Source organism: Mangifera indica, chromosome 3 (genome assembly GCF_011075055.1).
Source record: "Mangifera indica cultivar Alphonso chromosome 3, CATAS_Mindica_2.1, whole genome shotgun sequence".
Lineage (NCBI taxonomy): Eukaryota > Viridiplantae > Streptophyta > Magnoliopsida > Sapindales > Anacardiaceae > Mangifera > Mangifera indica.
This window is the reverse complement of record NC_058139.1, coordinates 8,207,632-8,229,797: the sequence shown is the minus strand read 5'-3', so window position 1 is coordinate 8,229,797 and position 22,166 is coordinate 8,207,632. Positions and strand designations below refer to the sequence as shown.

At 31.7% G+C, this 22,166-nt stretch overlaps 2 protein-coding genes across 3 annotated transcripts; one reads left to right on the top strand and one right to left on the bottom strand.

Annotated features, from left to right (window-relative positions):
* Positions 1–121: 121 nt before the first annotated feature.
* LOC123212080 (5'-nucleotidase SurE-like) lies at positions 122–3,875 on the bottom strand. The gene is made up of 10 exons (XM_044631118.1): positions 3,387–3,875; positions 2,772–2,866; positions 2,336–2,403; positions 2,202–2,245; positions 1,927–2,004; positions 1,687–1,840; positions 1,118–1,270; positions 908–1,015; positions 657–722; positions 122–515 (listed from the first exon to the last, which is right to left on the bottom strand). Exons 1-10 carry the CDS (start codon positions 3,665–3,667, stop codon positions 408–410), a joined length of 1,155 nt encoding a protein of 384 aa, XP_044487053.1. The 5' UTR covers positions 3,668–3,875; the 3' UTR covers positions 122–407.
* A 5,787-nt stretch (positions 3,876–9,662) lies between these two features.
* On the top strand, positions 9,663–16,846 carry LOC123211961 (protein ROOT HAIR DEFECTIVE 3-like). 2 transcript variants are annotated; one of them, XM_044630949.1, is made up of 24 exons: positions 9,663–9,818; positions 10,396–10,545; positions 10,948–11,014; positions 11,099–11,201; positions 11,396–11,466; positions 11,597–11,660; positions 11,750–11,815; positions 11,962–12,009; positions 12,105–12,167; positions 12,268–12,324; positions 12,553–12,711; positions 12,805–12,873; positions 13,000–13,091; positions 13,335–13,413; positions 13,571–13,736; positions 13,934–13,954; positions 14,038–14,162; positions 14,463–14,725; positions 14,812–14,908; positions 14,999–15,163; positions 15,465–15,569; positions 15,752–15,846; positions 15,946–16,042; positions 16,263–16,846. In XM_044630949.1, the coding sequence occupies exons 1-24, from the start codon at positions 9,815–9,817 to the stop codon at positions 16,497–16,499; spliced, it is 2,463 nt and encodes an 820-aa protein (XP_044486884.1). In that variant the 5' UTR covers positions 9,663–9,814; the 3' UTR covers positions 16,500–16,846. The 2 variants fall into 2 exon arrangements, with proteins under 2 accessions (XP_044486884.1, XP_044486885.1); XM_044630950.1 differs by lacking the exon at positions 13,934–13,954.
* The last annotated feature ends 5,320 nt before the right edge of the window (positions 16,847–22,166 follow it).

Genomic DNA, 22,166 nt, shown 5'->3' with positions numbered 1-22,166 from the left:
AGCAAAATATTTTCAACCTACAAACAAATTGCATATTAAAGATGAGCAGCCAATAATTCACAAAAATTATATTTAATTAGTCGATGGTATTTTTGCTCGACTTTTATTGCACGAAAAATTAAAAAAAATAAAAAAGAATATTAATTTAAGCAACAATATTTAGAAAATACATAATATAGCACAGGGTCATGCCAAATTTAGACCCGGCTGTTTGTAATTACATTTTGCATCAACAAAACAAACAACCCACCCAAACGCCAATGCCACTAAATATTTGAAACCCTCCCAAAAATTTTGCAAAATAAGAGAAAAAAATAATTATTATAATGATAATAATGAAGGAAACTCAAAAACAATTGATGATTAAATTGACAGAATTGGTTATGAAACTGTGTCTGAATCTGTCTTTATGTTTGTGATGGAGTTTCTTGAAGCACAGTTGAGATCCATTCCGATGCAGCTGCTAGTGTATCGGAACTGGTTTGCGGTTGAATCGATAGAGGAGTTATCGCCACCTATGATTTCAACGGAAAATGAATGTGTTATTATGGATTGACGCCATTTGGGTTTCAAGGAACTTCTCATTGTACGAAATGGTTTTACATGATGAAAAATGCATTTCAAAAGTAAAAAAGAAGAGATAGATTTTAACTTACAAAGCCATTTTCGAGTGCTTTGAAATCCAGGTCTTCGTCTGTATCTTCTGGCTCCTTATCCAGAAACTGCGGGTTACCATGGCTGATTTAGTAAGGACGGCTAAACTTAAACTATAAATTGTTTTGGCAAAGAGAGATAAGACAGAAAATCCCAGACAAGTTATTTAAGGCTGAGTTGGTTTTCCAAGTTTAAAGAACAATGTACAACAGTGGCTTTGAAATTCAATTTCAGTGGTGAAAATTTAATTTACCTCTAGTCGGAAGAACTTCTTGACCCGGTTTGTATCAGGTTTGCCAGCAGATCCAACTGATTCAATCTCCACATTCTTCTTTTGTGTAGTTATACGGCGAGCTGCACCCTGAGAGAACAGGAGACATAAATCTCTTGCATGGTAACACCCAGGATATACAGTAAGCATTCCGAATAAAATGAAAAAGAAATAGAATCCACAGCCACTCACAGCAGCAGAGGCATCTCGACTGAGCTGTGCAAGCTGGATGCCAAGACTCTGTTGATTAGACATGTAATGCGCACCAGCAGGATGCCGGTTTCCTGAAACAGCTAGCCAACTAGGAGTGGATCTCCACATGCTTTGCTTGGTGAATTTGAAACCCTGTCAAGCATGAGATTAATAAAAATATGAATATCAGTAAGAAGTAGACGTAAAACAGTAACGTTGAGACCAAGTAAGCTGGGAAAAAAAGGAGTTGGACACTTATGCATGGTCACTTTATGACACATAAAGATGTCATGTTATTTAATAATTTGTAGCAAAGGGAAAATTGCAAATGGGAATAAATAGAAACGGAAGGAAAAAAGCAGATTTTTTTCCCAAAGGTTAGCGGTGGGGAACACCTAAAACAGATAAAAAGTTGCTGATGTTAAGAGAACAAATAATGTCTTTAAAAAGTAAAATCCAGCTCCAATTAAGTGATACTGTCAAAAACTATACCCAATCTGACATTATTTGCATCACAAGAACCATAGGTAAATTCCAATATTTCTGATAAATGACTTTAGAGGACAAACCTTGTTGCTCAATGGAGCGGTGGGAATTTCAATATTCAGAGAGCAACTCTTTGGGAAAACTCCCTTTTCTATATCTCTAATAGCTGTGTTTATCAAAGGTAAACAGACAGTGACTGCATCCTTGAAATCACTTTCTTGGCTTTCATTCTTTTTCCTATTCAAAATCATAAGGCCAAATACTCACTTATCAATGATTTAAGATAGCTAAAATTACATCCCATATAACAGAGGACACTTCACCAGTTCAAGGATATAGACAGAGATGGTACTCCACAAATTGATGCCTCCCTAGCTCCAGCAACCACACCCGAGTAGAATCTGGTGAATTTTAAAATGATACAAGTAATTTCAGTTTGCATTTATGAAGCAGAATGCTGAACAGGAAACAGTGATTAGTCACTCAATAAAAGCTTTTAACAGGTATCACTAGGTGATACATATTAAAAAGGAATCACATAAATCAGCAAATGAGAAAAATAATTTAATTGGAACAAAGGCACATGTAAATAAATTACGTGTGATGACCACAGCTTGAGCCCCGGTTGATTCCACTGATTACCTGAAAATCATAATTATAAAAACTCTGAGAAAATGTTTAAAATTGAAATCCACATGCAAAAACAAAGGATGACAGTATATAAATGCTAACCAGCACAGGCTTTGACCAGGAAAAGAGTGTCCCAGATAATGCTAATGAGACACAATCCACAGGAGTCCCTGTTAACAAACACCAAAGAAAGTTTATATTACAACCACAAAACAGAACTAATCATAGAAACCATACTAAATTCAGGCATTTAGGCCACAGAATGATGCGAATATCCTTAAAAAATTATTAAAATTCACCAAAAATCAAGGAAAAGGGTACAATTCATTTTTTACTAGGGAAAACAATATGCCACAACACATTTACACGCTCCTACAAAAATAGCATAATGCAGTTTGTATGACCAAGAATTCAATACTAGATACAGCTTAACATTTTGAAACATATGGTAATTAGGATAATATTACATCCTCATTGAATAACATCATATTACAGCCTCTTTCACAAAAACGTTGAGACAATAAATTTGAAGCCATACCAGAAACTTCATATGCTGTGGCACCCTTGATTTCAGCAGAATTAACTGCAATGGTTTCTTGCAGAGTCACAGAGTGACCAGATACTGATTTGTCCCTGAGCAATCCATTCACAAACTAACGAATCACCAAAATATTCCAAAATTCAATAATAATAGCAAAAGGAAAAGCTACTGGCAAATCTAACTATCGAAATTAATTGACAAACCCAGCTCAGTCAATGAAAATGAAGCCTACTCAGATAATCAAATCAATTCAAAATACAATAAACAATAAAACCACAACCTCATATACAAAAATTGAGAGAAACAAAAAGCACAGAAAAAATAATAAATACAAGAAGCACTCATAATCTAGACAAAACACAAGTACCCATATAAAAATTTGAGACAAACGGGCAAACAAAATACAAAATAAGATCCATAACTGAACAAAACTCACATTTCCAAATTAAAAAAATCAAGAGAAACAAACAAGAAAAAATAGATAAATTACAAACAACCCATATACTCAAATGAATCAAGAGAAAAATCACGAAATTAATTAAACCCAGATATCAAAATTAAAATCCAAAAAGCATGATAATGAACAAGGAAATTAAATGAAAATGAACCCACGATTGAGGAGCGCAAACATGGACATTGTAGATGCCTTCATTAACCAAAGCTTGAACGAGATAAACAAGGCCAGGGGACTCAATTCCCTCACCATTAGTGACCAAAACAACAGGCTTGGAACTATCAGAATCAGAGGTGGAAGGTTCCGTTGAATCACCCACGTCACCCTTTGATTGTTCACTGTCCTCATTATTGTCGTTTTTCTTCTTCCTGCTCGAAAGCACCTCTTCAAGATTGGACATAAGCCCAGGAGGCACCATGTTGTTCCTCACAGAAGTCATGGCGAACTAAAACCGGTATTGTTTTCCAAGAAATGAATCAAAACCCTAAAAGAGAGAGAGGGGAGAAAGAAAACGGGAAAATTAAAAGTTAACAGATTGATGAACAGAGAAATAGACCGGGTCTAACGGCAACGGGAAATAATGATTAAGAGAAGGAAGAAGAACAGTTGTACTTTAGATTGACAACAACTTAGACTGGCTTTGGATGACATAAAATTATTACATGACATCACATACTCGAAAGTAAAATAATAATGTAATAGTGGTGATATATTCTGATTAAAATATTTTGATAATTTTTTAAAATTGTATTTATATTTATTTTATTAAATTTAAAAAAATATTATTTATATTTATTTTAAATATATTATTAAATAATTAATTATTATTTTATCTTTAATTAAAAATTATTTAATCATATAATGATATATCTTAAATTTATATAAATTTGTATATTCAACATATAATTTTATTATAAATTTAAATATAGTCCAATACCATAATTAAAATATTATTAATAAATACATCTTCCATGTATAAGAGGTTTCAAGTTTTTCGTTTATTTACCATATATATGAAATTGGTATGATAATATTATTGAGTAAATTTTAAATATTAATAAAACTAATAAAATATTAAAATTTTTTAAAAAATATTTAGATTGAATTGATATATAATAAATTTAAAAAATAATCTAATAAAAATGTATTTTTAATTGTTAAAACTTAGTGGTTAGGAAAATGTAGACAGGGCAAATCTAGGTGGGAAATTGTCTCATTCTGCCATGAATTTAATATCAACTATTTAAGTTAAAATAAATTTTAAATCAATTTATAAGGATTTTTTTTTGTTTTTCAAAATTAATTCACCCCATAAATTATAAAGTTCTTGATGGGATAATGTCAAAAATTATAAAGAGAATAAAATCTAACGGATTGATTAAAATAGTATGGGCTTTTATAGATTTATTTCCATGAAGACATGATTTGTGACATCATTATATTATTTTTCGTCTTTAATCTATGAAACACCGCAACGTTTGGGTCAGCTACGTCCTTTAACAAAATTAAACATGGTTGGTTGTCGTCGTTGGATAAGTCCCAAGAAAGATATTTTTTCTTTGGGCCAGTTGACTGATTCCCATCCAAGTATTGATATTCATTAATTTTAAAAAATTTTAATATTTAATAATATATTTTATTTTATTATTATTATCATAAATAAAATTATTATTTAATAAAAATATTTAAAAAATTAAAAATTTATCCTTTTTAAAGTAAAAAGACGAATCATCCTTTTTATCAAAATAAAAAAAATATTGTTAATTGATGATAATAAAAAATAAACTAAGATAAAGAAAGAATTTGACCTTCGTCGTTTCTAATTACTGACAATAATCACTAAAAAAAACTTTAAGAAAAATGTTAATTTTTTGAGAGAGAAAATTTGTTAGAAACTAAACTTGTCCTAAAACAAGAGCGATAAATTTTTAGTTTTTTAAATATTTTTATTAAATAATAATTTTATTTTTAACAATTGTAACAAATAGATAAATATTTATATTTTTAATAATTAATAAGTGTAAATTTGAGTTTACACTAAGCTTGAATGAAAATAAGTCTTTTAGCCTTTTCTCTATATATTAAAGATTTTTTTCTCAGATTATTATTATCAATAATGCTACATGCATAGAAACTGTACATATAATTTATACACAAACTGATGTGGCAGTAATATGGAAAATGTCATGTATCAAAACTGTCACATTAGTGTCATTAAAATGAAATATTTTATCTCTATAATTTGATTTCCGCAAAAGATCTTTAAAGATAGCTGACGGATTGTCTCCAACTATCACATTGCATCATTGCTTCTGCTTCTTCCCAATTTGATTCCCACAAAAGAACGCCTTCACATTTGCACGCCTTCTCTCTGGTTATCTCTCTGCCTCCTTGCGCCATTGGTTCTGTTTCTCAGCACGTCTCTCTACCACACGCCATCTATCATCACCATTGTCATCTTATATTTGACTATAGATTAAGGAGTTGTTATAAAATTGATTTCATTTCATTTGAACCCAAGGGGCTGTTATAAATCTTGTGCACAGTTTTTGTGCATGTAGCATTATTGTATTATTATTAGAACAATGATAAAGTAAGAGATTTCTAACTGTCATTTTTTCTTATACAAAAATAGATTTTCTACTCCTGAAAAACAAAAGGTGATTTTAAATAATAAAATGGTTTATTATTGATTTTCAAATGATAATTTGAATAGAAAAAAATTAATGTATAAAAGAGTATAAATTTAAATTTTTTATAATAATATATAAAAATTAAATATATTTCTCACACTATATATTAAATTTATTAATAAAATTTTTTATTTTTTATAAAATTGGTAAAAACACAAAAATACTCTCCATTTACTAAACTAAGGAGGAATTTATCCCTATAATATATAAATATATATAAATTTTACGTATGATTTATAATTTAAAAAAGAAACTAAAAGTCAAAGAAAGTTTGTTGGTGAGACTATTTCTCTCCCATTATGATCACTTTTGTATTGTTGTTAATCAGTTTTTTAATTTCTCACACTTGTGTGATCAGACGATTATGTTATCATCACATATTCAATTATATACATAACTTTATAATATTATTACCCTTATTCATATCAACTCAATTTGGATTTGTTAAATCTTATTTATATTTACAATTTTTTGCCTAGATTTGTTGTTGACGAGCTTCACTTTACCTAGACCTTATTATTTTCGCTAACCCTAATGATGTCTCATTACTTACATGAGTAGTCAAGAAATAAGAAAGGAAAGAAAATGACAAAATAACAAAATGCCCTATGACTCTTACAACTAATGCATGATTTTAATGTATGGGTGAAAAAACTGATTTTTCAAACTTAATAGTAAGAACTTGTCGTTTCCTAAAAATTCGGGTGGAACAAGTGTTTTGGCCTAATAAAATTAGAGAAATATTTACGTAAAACTATTTCATTTCTGATAAGATGTTGAATGATATAATTAGGGTTGAGCAAGTCATTTGCCTAGGATTGGAATTTGTCAGATATCCAACCGTTGGTTAACAACCAGTAGGTTTCGATTTTAATTTGGTAAAACCGAATGTTTCTAGTTCTGACTCTGATTTCAATCCTGTAGGGATTTGGAACCAACTCAAATTAAAATTTAGAACATTGGTCCCGGCCCAGCACCTTTTTCTCTTTTTTTTTTTTTTTTTATATAATTTTTCTTGTATATATGTATATATTTATGAGGGCTGTGTCTGAAAAAATCAACGTCTGACTAATTTTGACTTGGTACATTCTTACAACTCAGCCCAATACAAAAAGAACATTTGATGAATGAAGAAAAATGTTGATCTTTTTTATCAACCGGCAGGAGCTCTAATTTACAAGTCTTCAACTGGGTAATCAGTATAAAAAAAGGTTAAAAGGAGAAGAAAATGAGTTCACGTTATATATATAATTGTTGTATATAAATAATGATATATTATAATTTAATTAAATAGTTAAAAATTAAAGATAAAATAATATTCAATCATATGATGATATATCATTATTTATACATAAAATTATACATATAATTGTATAAAAAGAAAAAAACCGCTATGGTATTTGGAGGAACCAAGAGCCTCCCCTCAAACCTCACTCAACCAAACAATTTTTATATGTCAAATTCCCCTGGCCATCCCTCTTTTTATACTCCAATTCAAATCTCTATCTATCTTAATATACTATTGCCACATTGTCACTCATATTTTGTGTGAATTTTCTTAGTTTCTTATCACTATACCGACAATTTCTTATTTTCCCCAGGGTGCTCCTTTGAACTTCTCTCATATGCGATTCTATCTTTTTTATCCTATGATTTTAGGTCTTATGCATGTTCAATTTTAACTTATCCAAAATAGTATTAAAATCTCATAAGTGAATGTTAACTTCTTCGTTTATAACTAGTTTTTCTGCACATTGTAAAAGCATAAGAGGTTCGCGATCATAAAGAATTTCAAAAAATATCATATCAACTGAATCGTTAGATATAATATTAAACCAATATTTTGACCAAAGAAGTCATTTTTTCATTAGCTTGGTTAAGTACTTATCACTTTTATTCGGTCATTGGTTTGTGGATTGTATATAAAAGATCAAATTTTCTAATTTTATTTTTAAAATATTCAAACTTTTTAATTTTTTTAAATAAATAAATTTTTATTAAAAACATCATATTTTGGTTATGGGAAAATGATTATTTCCTATCCAAATTTTAGTCTAATCTCAAACTCACACCCACAAGAGATGAAAAACTCAAACTTTCATCCATAGCCAAACTTTTGTTAATTTTTTCTGTTAAAAAGAGAGGTAAAATATTAATTTACTATTTATATTAAAAAGTTATAAAATTTATTACTCGCCCCTCCCGGATTTTAGAAACTAACATTTCACCTTTACCTAAAGTTTTTAAATTTTGAAAAGTAACATTTTCACCCTCGAACCGAGGGTTTCTATATTTTTTCAAATTCAGTCATCCCCCATAACTTTCAAAAATAACAGTTTCACCCCCACTTTTCAATTTCATCTTCCAACATCGTCTTCGACTTTCTTCTTCTCCTGGTGCAACGACAATAGTGTGATGAAGAGATCTCCATCTCCTTGTCGCATGGTGTGACGAAGAGATGGAGATCTCTTCATCACTCTCGCGTCGTCCTTCGTCTGTTCTTCTAAATCTGGATGACGCTTTGTCGTCCAGACTTGAGTGATGAAGAGTCATCCTTTATAGTCGAAAATAGGAGATCAGTGGAAAACATCAGCTATCGATGGTGGTCAAAAAAGGAAACAAACTCTAAGGATGAATCTAAATTTTTTAAACTTTGAAGATATGTTGAAATGTTAGTTTTTAAAACCTAAAAAAAAAAAATATAAAATTTTAAAGTTTTAAAGTTTATAGGTGAAATGACAATTTTATTTCTATCTTTAACTAAAAATTTATATGATAATTTGACTATAAATAAGAGGTTAAATTTTTTCCTTTTCATAAATATAAATTTGAGATTAAATTAAAATTTGAGTGTGAAATACTCCTTTCCCCTTTCGTTGTTTTATATATAAGTAATGTGATAATTATTTTTTGTTAAGTACTCTCACATGATCATTTTGGTGTGCTGATGGGGACGATTTCAAATTGTACTTTTTCTTAAAATTTATTCCCACAGAACTATAAAACAATAAAGAGAGCCAAATCTCCATCAAACGACTTTCACGCTCGTCGTCACATTTTACCTCCCCCTATGTATCCTGATTGAATCAAAATTTCAGCGCTGTGGAGTAATCAAGTGATGCGTACTTCCACGCTCCATAAAAGAGGCGGCGATCAGGCCGTCCACTTTTCCCAAATGATAGACGGGCGGCCCATGGGTCCCAATAAGTCGGTGGTAGTATAAAAAACTGGGACCCATCTTTACACTCTCCACGTCACCGCTTTCATTCACCCAACCGCAGACTCCTGCACCACAAACTCTAACCGTAAAGTTGCCAGTAAAATCATGACACATAAGCAGTCTGAATTTAGAAATATAATAAAGTAATGATTTTAGTCTCACAATTTTTTTTTCAAATGCCAAACTTGCAAACATATTTTATATTAATTTGTACATTAATTTTTCACAAGTTAAGTTATTTATTATTTATATTTTATATTAATTCTTATTAAATTGGATTTTCTATCATTAACAATGTAATATGGCTTAATTTTATTGTTATTATATGCGTTAATTAACCTTAAGACAATTTTTAAAGAATGCCACGTGCAAAAGGAGGGTGTGATTCCATTACTTTAATTAAAATAATTAAAGCCAAAGCGCAACCGGAGGAATCTCATTCCAACCCCTGTCTTCTGAAATCTGATCCACACGTGTCCACTGTTTTTAAATTTTCTAATAAAAAAATTATTTAAAAACCAAACACATTTTTTATTTTTCTAAGGAAAATTTTCTCTCTGGTGTCCACTCAAGCTAACTTTTAAACGACATTTACAACAACGAACAAAAGTTGAATTCAGATCGATCACTTCATCTTTCTCTTTCTCTTCCGGCCTCTCAAAACGGCAATCCAATGGGTGCGTTTTACCTTTTCTTGTTATTTCTAATCTCTGATTTGTGCGCTATCTTAACTGCTAATTAATTATTTTTTCCCGCTTTGAAACATCGTCGTAATATCTGATCCGTTAATGTGAATAGGCTGTAATCTTGTTTTCATTTATTTTGATTGTGTTAGAATGCGTTATGTGTTAATTTAATTAAATTTTATTTAATGTGATGTCATTAGATTTGTTTGCAACGATGTTGATTGTAAGGTTTTGAACTCCTTAAAATTTGAATCTGAAGCTTTTGTGCTTTTTGGATTGGAAATTAGATGTGATGTTTGTTTTCTTTGAGTTTTTTTCTTTTGTCGGTAAGAATGGAAAAGAAAATTTTAGATTGTAACGTTTGATTCTAATTTCTAAACTCAGCTGACGGAGGAGCGTATAAGGTGAGAATGGAAGTGAAATTATAATGTGATTGGCATGGTTTACAGTTTGGATTAAAGATAAATAGTTATAATATACTGTTATTCTTTGCAGTTTGGGATTTATCAAAGAAAATAAACTGTGAATTTGATTACTTGCTAATATCTGAACACCTTTCTTTCTCCAGTGAATAGTCAAGAATCTTGCTCAACTCAGCTTCTTGATGGGGATGGTATATTCAATGTTGCTGGAATTGAGCACTTTATTAAGGAAGTAAAATTGGGTGATTATGGGCTGTCATATGCTGTAGTCTCCATCATGGGACCACAAAGTAGCGGTATGTTTTCCTTGAGCTAATGACTTATGTTTTATAAATTGTGCATTTTGAAACAAGGGTTTAATGTTTTATTCTCAAACCAAATGCAATTTGAATGAGTTTTAGAAGAGTATGACCCCTGGGAATTAGGAATTGCTGAAGCATGGTGAGATATAAGTTAACTCACTTTTCCTTGATAGCATAGTTGTCATGTTGATGTGAAAAACAGAATGACTTTTCCTGAATGATGTTTGTGCACCATCTCTTTTAATCTGTTTTTTTAAATTTTTGCTTCTTAGGATATTTCTTTCCTGCCTGTCTGTTTTGTTTATTTGTTATTTATTTGTTGGTTTATTATAGCTTGCATAAGTTGAAGTGTATGCAAATTTGAAGAGTTTCACATTGTTTCCATGATCATTACAGGAAAGAGCACACTGTTAAATCGTTTGTTTGGTACTAACTTCAGGGAAATGGATGCATTTAAAGGGAGGCATGTTCTCTCGATATTCTCATGGTAATTTCATATTTTATTAATGGAAGATGAAATAACTTACAAAAAATTGGTTCTCTTTAGGTCTCAAACGACCAAGGGTATATGGTTAGCAAGATGTGCTGGCATTGATCCCTGTACTCTTATAATGGACTTGGAGGGTACTGATGGAAGGGAAAGGGGAGAGGTAATTTTGCATGCCCATATCTCTTTTCACAACATCCCATGTTAGGTAATGTGATAATCATTTGCATGCACATATTTTTAGGCGTATGATCTTAATTTATTTAGCTTAGATTCTGGGATGTAGAAATGAACATTTGGTTTGAGAAGATATGGAGGTATATTTGCTTACTGAATTTTATCTGGTTTTCCTCTCAGGATGATACTGCTTTTGAGAAGCAAAGTGCCCTCTTTGCCCTTGCTGTTTCAGATATAGTGCTAATAAACATGTATGTCATTCTGTCTTGCTATAGAAGGATGCGTCGGTTTGACTGCATAGCTTTCTATGTTTCTTTCTTTTCATTGATCAGCTGGCTGTATATTGTATTTTCGTACTCTTCTTAAAGCATATTCATGTAGGTGGTGTCATGACATTGGCCGTGAGCAAGCTGCAAATAAACCCCTTTTAAAGACTGTATTCCAGGTAATCCATGTCTGTCTAGCTCTTTTCAGCCCTTATTCGGCATCATAAAAATTTTAAGTTTATAAATTGATAATGGAATATGCTTCTAGGTCATGATGCGATTGTTTAGTCCGCGGAAAACAACTTTGCTGTTTGTCATACGTGACAAAACACGGGTATGCTTCTTTTGCTGTTGAATTTTATTCTGTAGCTTGAGATATCATGAGTTGTTTATTTAGGTTATTTACTTTTTATTGTTTGTTGATCATTTTCTTATACAATGAGCTGTAGTTTTTATTTCTCTGTTCTTCTTTGTTTATAGACACCATTGGAAAATTTAGAACCTGTTCTAAGAGAAGATATTCAGAAGGTATAATGCTTAGTGCTATATTAAAATTTTGTTTTCAAATTTGACTTTATTGATGTTCATTTGTAATCCTTATATCTTTTTCTCTTGAACTGCAGATATGGGATTCTGTTCCTAAGCCACAAGCCCATAAGGAAACTCCTCTTAGTGAATTTTTTAATGTAAGTGTAATGCTTCTATATGCAGGAGCATGCCTTCATTGTTTGATGGAGGAATAATTATATTTATAAACTGATGACATTATTTACTAAAAATGAGCAGGTTGAAGTTGTTGCTCTCTCAAGTTATGAAGAAAAGGAAGAGCAGTTCAATGAGCAGGTACCCGATGCATATCTAATGTTCCATGAGGGATACTTTAACTCATTATGAATTGAAATAATTAAGTTTTTTTTGCTGAATGAATGTCTGTATCATAAATATGTATGTTTTCACTGTATGAATGTAATTTGGAAAGAAATGATTATTATTATGTTTTGTTTTTTTTGGTTAAACAAACGTCTTTCATATCTATATTTGTTTGTTTTATGTGACTTATTATAAATTAAGGTTGCTAGTTTGAGGCAAAGATTCTTTCATTCCATTGCACCGGGAGGGCTTGCTGGAGATCGACGCGGTGTTGTTCCAGCTTCAGGGTTTTCTTTTAGTGCGCAGCAAATCTGGAAAGTCATTAAGGAGAATAAGGACCTTGACCTTCCTGCTCACAAGGTAATTATTTGAATGTCATTTCTTCAGTGGATATAATTTTAAATAGCCTTACAGTGGTGCTGTTAATGTTGTTCATGAAACTCCTATATCTAGGTCATGGTAGCTACTGTTCGCTGTGAAGAAATTGCCAATGAAAAGTATTCGAACTTTGTGGCAAATGAGGTGCCAGATTTTTAATATATTTTATCATCTTTTTTTTTTTTAAAAAAAAATTTTTAACTGCTTCTTAAGTATTAGTTGATGTTCCATGGCTTGGTACCAGCTGAATTGGTTTGAAATTTGTCGCAGGAATGGTGTGAGTTGGAGGAGGCTGTACAATCTGGTCCAGTTTCTGGTTTTGGGAAGAAGCTCAGTTCAATCCTTGATAGTAGTCTATCAGGGTAACAGTTTTTTATTTCATTTAAAATCTATAATTTTCTAGTGGCGATGCTACACTTTCAATATATAAATTAACTGTAAAATAAGAAACTTTATATTCACTGTGTGTGCACTTGCAAGTATTTACTTTGGTATATGCTCTTTTTTTCTCTATAAATAATTCACAAGCATTTCCAAAGTCATTGATTTTCTTTTAGTTAATCAGAATTCAAATATCAAGTCCTTCCTTTACTTCTTTTTGTCAGGTATGATGCAGAAGTTATGTATTTTGATGAAGGTGTCAGATCTTCCAAGCGAAAGCAGCTTGAAGAAAAATTACTACAAGTTATTCTTTTATTCAGATTAAATTATTGTTTTATTCTGGTTTCTTCTATATATGTCTGCTGTGGCAATAAACTGATGATGCATTGAATGTGATGCTCTTCCCATGATATGTGTGCTTTATTACTTAATCTTATTTTATCTTCTTTTTCTTTGTTAGCTTGTCTTGCCGGCATTCCAATCTATGTTGGGACACATAAGGTCTGGAACTCTGGATAAATTCAAGGATGCATTTGATAAGGCTTTGAGTGGAGGGGAAGGGTTTTCATCAGCTTCAAGTCGCTGCTCTACGTCTTATATAACTCAATTTGATAAAGCATGTGCAGGTATGTAAAAAATTTAGTTCTGGCTTTTTGTTAGTCTAGCAGAATGACGTTTAAGCCTATTAAACAAAAACTGAAAATTGGAGTTGGAAGAACAAATTCCTAAAACCAGAGGATATGTGTAATTTAAGTCATTGTACAGTTTAGAAGACATCAGTAGTCAAATCTGACATTTGGTTCATTGTTACAATTATTTGTAGGAGTAAAACTTGACATGTTGGGTTAGTGATTGGGCTTAAGAGCAATTGGTATGGAAAGGAGCTGATGTGCTTACCCAAGTATAATTTGTGATTGATTGATGCAGATGTTGTAATTGAACAAGCAAACTGGGACACTTCTAAAGTGCGGGATAAATTCCAACGTGACATAGATGCTCATATTGCATCTGTTCGTGCTGCAAAGCTGGCTGAACTTAATACTCAATTTGAGGTATAATAAATTATTTAGTTCATTCTTTCTGGACTTTTTACTTCCTCAGCTGAGTGCTTCCTAGTTCACTGAGAAGAATATGGAGTAATAGTATGAGCTTCTGTACGTGATAATATACCTTCGAAATAGAAGTTCCTGTTGTGATTATGTAATAATTTAATTGTATTTATGAGTAATACCCTTTTCTATTGATGGTATAGCCATTGTTGGGTCTTCTCTGTGACATCAGAAGCATTTTGTCTTGCTGGTACTCTGCTTAAAAAAATATGATTTGGCCAACAATGATGTTTTTGTTTGCAGTCAAAACTAAATGAAGCATTATCAGGACCTGTAGAAGCTCTCTTAGATGGAGCCAGTAATGATACCTGGCCTGCAATAAAGAAACTTCTACAGAAAGAGACTAAATCTGTGGTCTCTGGGTTATCTAGTGCACTTTCTGGTTTTGACATGGATGAAGTAGCCAAGGAGAAAATGCTTGCAAATCTAGAGAATTATGCAATGGGTGTGGTTGAAGCAAAATCACGGGAAGAAGCTGGAAGGGTGTTGAACCGAATGAAGGACAGGTAGCATCTCTGGCATTATTTTATTTGAATTGTTTGATTTCATTCAGTTTCTAATGTGTGGGGATTAACTGTAATGTTGCAAATAGGTTTACAACAATGTTTAGCCACGACTCTGATTCAATGCCTCGGGTTTGGACTGGCAAAGAAGACATTCGAGCAATCACCAAAACTGCTCGCTCTGCTGTATGAATATTTATAGAATTCAATTGCTGAACTTTATTGTTCTATATTTTTAGCTTCCTTGTTAATCATATGTTTTATGTTGCTTTCCAGTCCTTAAAATTGCTTGCTGTTATGGCCGTGATCCGTTTGGATGATGAGACTGATAATATTGAGAGTACACTTACCTGTGCTTTGGTGGATTCTACAAGCAGTACTGCTTCTACCAATAGGGAGGTTTCAAATTATGATCCCCTGGCCTCAAGCACTTGGGAACAGGTTACTTTTTGTTGCTGGCATTCTGTTTTCTGAAATCTACAATTCAATAATTGAATGACAAGCCACAATAAAAGTGAGTAAAACATAATGAATGGAAGTATCAAACTTCCATATGATGAAAAATGTTTTTAAACACTAACAAACTGCTTGATTGGGAAATGTTCTTCCTTCTACTAGTTTGTAATATTTTGTGTGGTAAGTGGAAATTCCCTGGGGTATTGCAAACCAAATTTTTACAGGGACACTCATGTATGGAGTATCTTCTTCTTTTGAATAAGTGGTTATTCCACTGTTAATACAGGTTCCATTGTCAAAAACATTGATCACACCTGTTCAGTGCAAATCTTTGTGGAGGCAATTCAAGTCAGAGACAGAATATATTGTTACTCAAGCCATTTCTGCTCAGGCATGATATTTTACATATTTGTTGATTTTACCTCTTGTTTTATATTTATGTAATTGATGGTGTTTCTTAGTATTGTGCAAATCAACATTATTGCCGTTTTGGTTCTGTTGGTCATCGTTGCTATTGCATTGTCAGTGATGTTGTCTTATTATTTGTCCTTTTTCCAAAAAAAATATTTTCAGGAAGCTAACAAACGCAACAACAACTGGTTACCACCTCCATGGGCAATTGTTGCATTGGTCATCCTTGGGTTCAATGAATTTATGACTCTTCTCAGGTATTTATCTTCCTTGCAATTGTGGTATCAAGGCATGTTTTAGCATTAGGATTCATCCACCTAATACTGTATGCTTACGCGTGTATCTTCTTATGGCAGAAATCCCTTGTATCTATGCGTCATCTTCGTTGGCTATTTGCTCATCAAAGCACTTTGGGTGCAATTGGACATTGCTGGTGAATTTGGCCATGGTGTCGTAAGTGTCTAAATTTTTTTCTTTTATGTTTTTTAAGAAGGCCATCTTATGAGCATTGGAAATTGGAAGTTTGAGATAAAACTCTAATTCATAACGGTATAAATAAAACCAATTGTTTAATCTCCATGTGAACAAAATCCTTCTTGAAAATTGAAAATTTTAACTCTTTCGTGTTTTTTGGTACTAAAAATTTGTGTATGATGTGTGTTCAACCTTTCAGCTTCCTGGTCTTCTTTCCTTGTCTACCAAGCTGGTTCCCACGGTTATGAACCTTCTCAAGAAACTAGCAGAGGAGGGGCAAGTAGCTGCAACTAATGAACCTCCTAGAAACCCTGGCGTTCCATCAAAAAACTACCGAAACGGTGGAAGCACAAGTGATTTGTCGTCAAGTGCCTCATCTGGAGTAACTTCATCCGGAAACAGAACTGAGCAATCAAATACATCAAAAGAAGACTAGATGAAAATCTCTTAAACAGAAGTAGCTCTTCTGTGTACAGAGATGCAAGTGTTTTGCTCACCCTCTCGGTGAGGCCTGACACCGTGTTAGGTCCACGAATTCTGATTCTATTTCAAATATGAAAGTTATTTATCCTAAGGCATATTTTTTGTGCAAGTGCCGCATACAGGGAGGTCTATGATTTGTTGTGAAAAAGTCCCCCATTTAATAGTTTCCAAGTTTGGGCCTAGGTTATTGATTTTCCTAGGGCTTGGTGGCTTTTGATTAATGTGGTTATCAACCCAATTTTGTCTCGTGAGTAAAATTGAACACATTTGTTTGATTGTAATTGAAACTTGTTTTGGTCATTTTTTTTCTTCTTTCTTATTCATTCATTAAAGTTTGATATCTTGTTATTATAGATTGGAATGATTTATACTAAGTAACATTTATAAGCCCACAACAAGTAGTTTGAGTGATAATAAAAACAGTTTTATATATAAGAGGTTATGAGTTTAAATCTTTTTTTACGACATTTCAATATTAGACTTTCAAATTATATGAGCGACTCAAGTGAGATTCTTTGTTGAAAAAAAAAAAGTAACATTTAGAATAAAGATTTTGGGAATAACATGTAATTCACAAAAAAAGGCGTCAAAACAAAAAATATATTACAAACTGTGAATTCTCACATTCAACTCAGGCGTTGCTGCAACATGATTGAAGACTCTGGCAAGCGCAACAGCCTGCAAATAAGAGTGGATACAAACCAGGCCGGCCCGAACATTAGTTGTATAAAGGGTTACATTAACACTGTCATTTAACGGAGCACATAAAGACAGTTAACTGTGATAAGAAATACCGTTATCGGCGATAAGGGAAATCGTTAGTTACGACGAAAAGGAAAACCGTTAGTTAACAGTTTAGTTGAATGTTGTTCGTTTACTATTTTATTTAATGGCAGGGTTAATCATACACTTTGTTTCTATTAGGAACCTAAACGTCTATTTGTTAGCGTAACTATCAAATGCCTTTTGATGGCCTGTCACCCGGCGACAACGAGAAAAAAACTTGCAGTTTAAAAAGGCCAAATCACAATGTCTCACCTAAGGTTCGACCAAAATCCAATTTTTTATCCGTTAATTATTAAAAAATTAAATATCCATTTGTATATTAAATTTTATTATTATTGTCAAGATAAAATTGTTATTTATTAAAAAATTTTAAAAAATAAAAATTTATCACATTTCTCACCTCAAGTTTGGTTTTCTAACAAATTTCTTTTACATAAAGTTTAAAAAATAAATATTTTCCTAATAGGATTTTTCAACCATCACTATCGACAGTTGGAGATGATGACAGTCAATTTCTCTCTCCCTCCCAACTTCTCTCTTCATCACAGTCCAATGAAATCGATCGATAATGACTCCTTTGCTCACCTTGATAAAACAACAATTCGTCTTCGTCTCATATGAAATAAATGAATTGTTGTCATCTGAGAGACGATGACGATTTGTTGTTATAGTCTGAGATGAAGATGAACGTCTTTGTCTCCTACAAAGATGAATCATCATCTTCGTTCGGAGACGAAACCATGTTTTCATTGGCCACTTTCGCCGATCATTAATGGTCGGGAATGGAATGGTGTCAAGAGGCAAGCATGGAGGGAGAGATAGCGTGGATGTCGCCATCTCTGACAACTGACAACAATGTTTACAAAAACCCTAAGGAAAAATCAATATTTTTCAAGCTTTGGATGAGGCTATTGTTAGATATTTAAATTGAGAAGAGAAAATATGATTAAATTTTATAATAAAATTTAATCAAAAGATGAATATTTAGATTTTTGATAATTAATCAATAAAAAGTTGAGTTTACATCGAACATTGGTGAAAATGTAGTCATTTGGCCGTTTAAAAATGTGAAAGCTATTCATAAGTTAGTGCGGTTGAAAACTTAAACATTCATCTCATCCTTCAAATTAACTTGAGGGTAAATTCCTCAAACAATTTGCATTAAAGCAGAAATTTAACAACTTCCAGCCTAGTATTTCACAAGTAAAAAAAAGGCAATTTGGAAGAATACGAGAGGAAAGAATTTTTATTACATTCACATTGTTAGGTGTCCCCGCATAATTTTGTTATATTATCTTACCACCCCGTAAATTACTGCTAGACCACAATTTTTTTCCCTTTTTTCACTCAAATTTATTACCACATATATACCATTTGTTTCCACCGTTCAAATCTTGTGTCAAAATTTATGGGCCAATAATTCCTTTGCGTGATTGTGAAATCCTTTGTCAAAGTTTTCATACAAGTCACGTGAAAGTGACTTCATATTTCACCATAAACAAAACTTTAGCAATGCACGAGATGAGTTTAGGGCTGGACTCGAATTGAGCCTGTTCGAGTTTGAGCTCAAGTTTAATTTGAACAAGTGCAAAATGAGTCAACTCTATACAAGCTTGAGCTACTCGTTAAATTTTCTAACTAAAAATTTTGATATATAACGATAACGTTTTGACCAATACGTATTAAAATGACATTGTTTTAATAATGAAAAATGAGTTGAATCGAGTTCAAGTTATGTGTAAATAGAACCAAGCTCGAGTTTGAGCTCGGTTTGATTCGATTCTAACCCTAGATAAGTTGCTAAGAGGTGACAAACCCCTGTGAAACGACAAACTTTAAACTAAATTAAAATTGTATAATTATCCCACTTCTAACTGATATAAAAAGGTTTAAATTTCAAATTAAATTTAAGTGTATTGGAACTTCTCTCGGATATGTAAATAACATAGCATAATCAAACACTTACGCCGCTAGCAACATGAGGAACCACCATAAAAAAATATATTATCTTCCACACTTGTATAATTCCATACATTCATAATAAATATTTTTCCACTAATTCTCATTGATTATAATTATTTCTAAATTTCCAGTTTTGCTTTCAAACGCCAACGTGAAACAAACATAACTGAAAATTTTATTGGGATATATGAGAAATTATTAAGGAAGAATCGAGCCACATTGTGTTTCAATTTTCATTGCTGGTGATAATGGTGACATTATGTTTATCTCGTTTTGTTGGTTTTGGCGGAGATGATGATGATTAAGATGCGACGACGATGGAGGCGGCACTGCCATCGCCGGAGGCTGATGGTAAAGACTGAAGATGAAGAGAAGATACGGCGGGTGTGGCATTTTGATGAAAGAACAAATCCTGTATGGACTATTAGACACCATGCAAGATATGATGGGAAAGTTTGATGTAACACCAGGGAGGGCAAACCCTGATAGTTTTCTTGACACTGCAAATTCTAAAAAATAATAAATAAATAAATAAATATATATATTTTTTTAATTGGTGGCCACAAAAGATAAGGGGGACAAACAATAAATAATTAATAAAGAAAATGTAGCTGCAACTACAAAGTACATTAATTTGCGAGAACCCAAATTAATATTCTTATTGTTTGGAATTGTGGATCTTACGTTTTATCAATTAATAATGTGTCAAATCAAATATTTGAACTTGAAGATCTTATGGACAGCGTCATTTAGCTTTTAATTTACAGACCCAAATCTGTTGGTGCTATCAATTAATAATTAGTCATTGTCATTTTCATTTTCTTTTTCTCATTTTAAAACCCTATATTTGAAAAATAAATTATACAACTATTTACACCCAAAATAAATGCTTTACCCACCCACCAATACAATTTCAATCCGGTCGTTAAATCTTAAGGTTTACCTATCCGATAAAGTTCGATGGGATTATCCGTTCATAAAATATACATATATATGAATAAAAGAAATCTTTCACAAGAAAAGTCAAACTAATAAATTTTGAGTTGAAATTGTGCCTTCTTCATTTTAATTTAATACACATTTAATTTTTTTCCCTTGGTTCATCTCTTCCCTTACTTGTTATTAAATCAGCCTCTGCCCTCTTCATAAAATTTCATCTACTCTCTTAAATCCGTCGTCGTATTGTACGGCGGATGGTTTCTTCAGTCAGTAATTGCCATAATTTCTTCATCAGAAACACAAATTAATTCTATTTTTGTAGCTTAGGAAATTACATATATCTGTTTATTATTCATTACAACGTTACAACTTTCCCAGTTCAGCTCTGAAACAATGACAGTGTCTTGTCTTGTCTTTCATTTATTTATTAAAAACATAAGAAGGGAAATGGTCTTTTTAATGGCCAATTAATAAATTCGAAGATTCCATTTAAAGTCTGGTGTCCCATTTGAAGGGTTAGAGAAGAAGAAGAAGAAGAAGAAGAAGAAGAAGGATGCTGAGCCACATATAGCAATTACATAATAATATTTGTCAAGTTTGAGAGGAGAAATAACATTATCACTACAGGAAATTTGAGATTTTCAGTTCTTGTATCTTAAGAAAATTTCCATTCTCTTCTATGTTTGTCCTTCCGTCAGATTGTTATTTATTGCTCCGGCAAGTCAAGTGGCAATCTAGTGAATTATATGCATTAATATCAAAGCAAGATCCAGCCCCATAGCCATGTGCTGTGATGAACATATGTGTTAAATTTTTTACAGCTAAAAGCTTCCAAATATAACTTAATTCACATGGACAACTGATTACTTTTCTTGTTAGCCTAATAATAAGCATGACCTATGCTGCCTATGGTTACATAAATGATTACCCATTTTGAATACATAAATAGGTATATATTTGACGTGTGTTATTATGTGATTGGATAATTTTGGATTAAATATAAAATAACATACGATCACATGTTGACCTATATAAGTGAGTACATATTTATATACTCAAAGTGGTTATAGATAGTATTACTTTGTAATGTTTTAAAAACTATATCGGTGATCAAATCGGTTGTCTCATTGATTTATGGTTCGATCGGTTCAACTTTTTATCAACTTATAATAAATAGATTTTGCTTAAAAATTCATAAAAAATAAAATCAATCAAAATACTTATACCTATAGAGATTAAAATATATCCTTTTTAAAAAGTAATAATTATTCATTTGATTTCAATGAAACAATTAAAATAAAAAAAATCTCAATCTTTTAATATAGAAAAAAAATATAATTATGTAAATTATTACTTATAGAAAACATTTTGATGAATATGAGATCCTTTATTTTATTTTATTTTTAAATTTATTTTTTCATATAAACTTTTAGAAATTCATCCAATCTAATAAAAAATAATAAAGTTATTCAAAAATAATTAAAATTTAAAAAATATTTAAATTTTGATCAAATCTAATCAAACCTGATTTTTAACTAGGTTTGACCAATTCAATTAAAAACCCTTTTTTTTATATTAACACAACCAGACTTAGAGCCGATTCCGGTTCAAACGGTTAAACCGACCTGTCCTATCCGTTTTTAAAATCATTGTTGCTCTGAAAATATTTTTTGTCTTTGTGCATGCTATTTCGTGTAGAAAAGCTTAGATATATTATATGTTATTAAAACATCCTTAAAAGCCACAATTACGAAGATAAAAAGGAGTGGTTCATAGAACTTATAATTAAGGTAGTATATATAGGGATAAGCTGTGCGTTTGTTGGTTGTTTCTACAAAATGGGAAGCCATGGTCAAGTTGAATTCATGCAAGAGAAGTAGTGGGGTTAGTTAGTTCAGAGCCAATGCTTCCTCCTCCAACTGTAAGCATTCAT

What these genes read in the sequence shown, in the direction of transcription:
- LOC123212080 (XM_044631118.1), bottom strand. Translation starts at nt 3,667, where the DNA reads ATGACTTCTGTGAGGAACAACATGGTGCCTCCTGGGCTTATGTCCAAT. An exon ending in CACAGCATATGAAGTTTCTG is followed by an intron (nt 2,404 to 2,771) that starts GTATGGCTTCAA and finishes GTTTGTTAACAG; the next exon opens with GGACTCCTGTGGATTGTGTC. An exon ending in GTCGAGATGCCTCTGCTGCT is followed by an intron (nt 1,016 to 1,117) that starts GTGAGTGGCTGT and finishes CTGTTCTCTCAG; the next exon opens with GGTGCAGCTCGCCGTATAAC.
- LOC123211961 (XM_044630949.1), top strand. An exon ending in TCATACGTGACAAAACACGG is followed by an intron (nt 11,816 to 11,961) that starts GTATGCTTCTTT and finishes CTTTGTTTATAG; the next exon opens with ACACCATTGGAAAATTTAGA. An exon ending in AAGAGCAGTTCAATGAGCAG is followed by an intron (nt 12,325 to 12,552) that starts GTACCCGATGCA and finishes TTATAAATTAAG; the next exon opens with GTTGCTAGTTTGAGGCAAAG.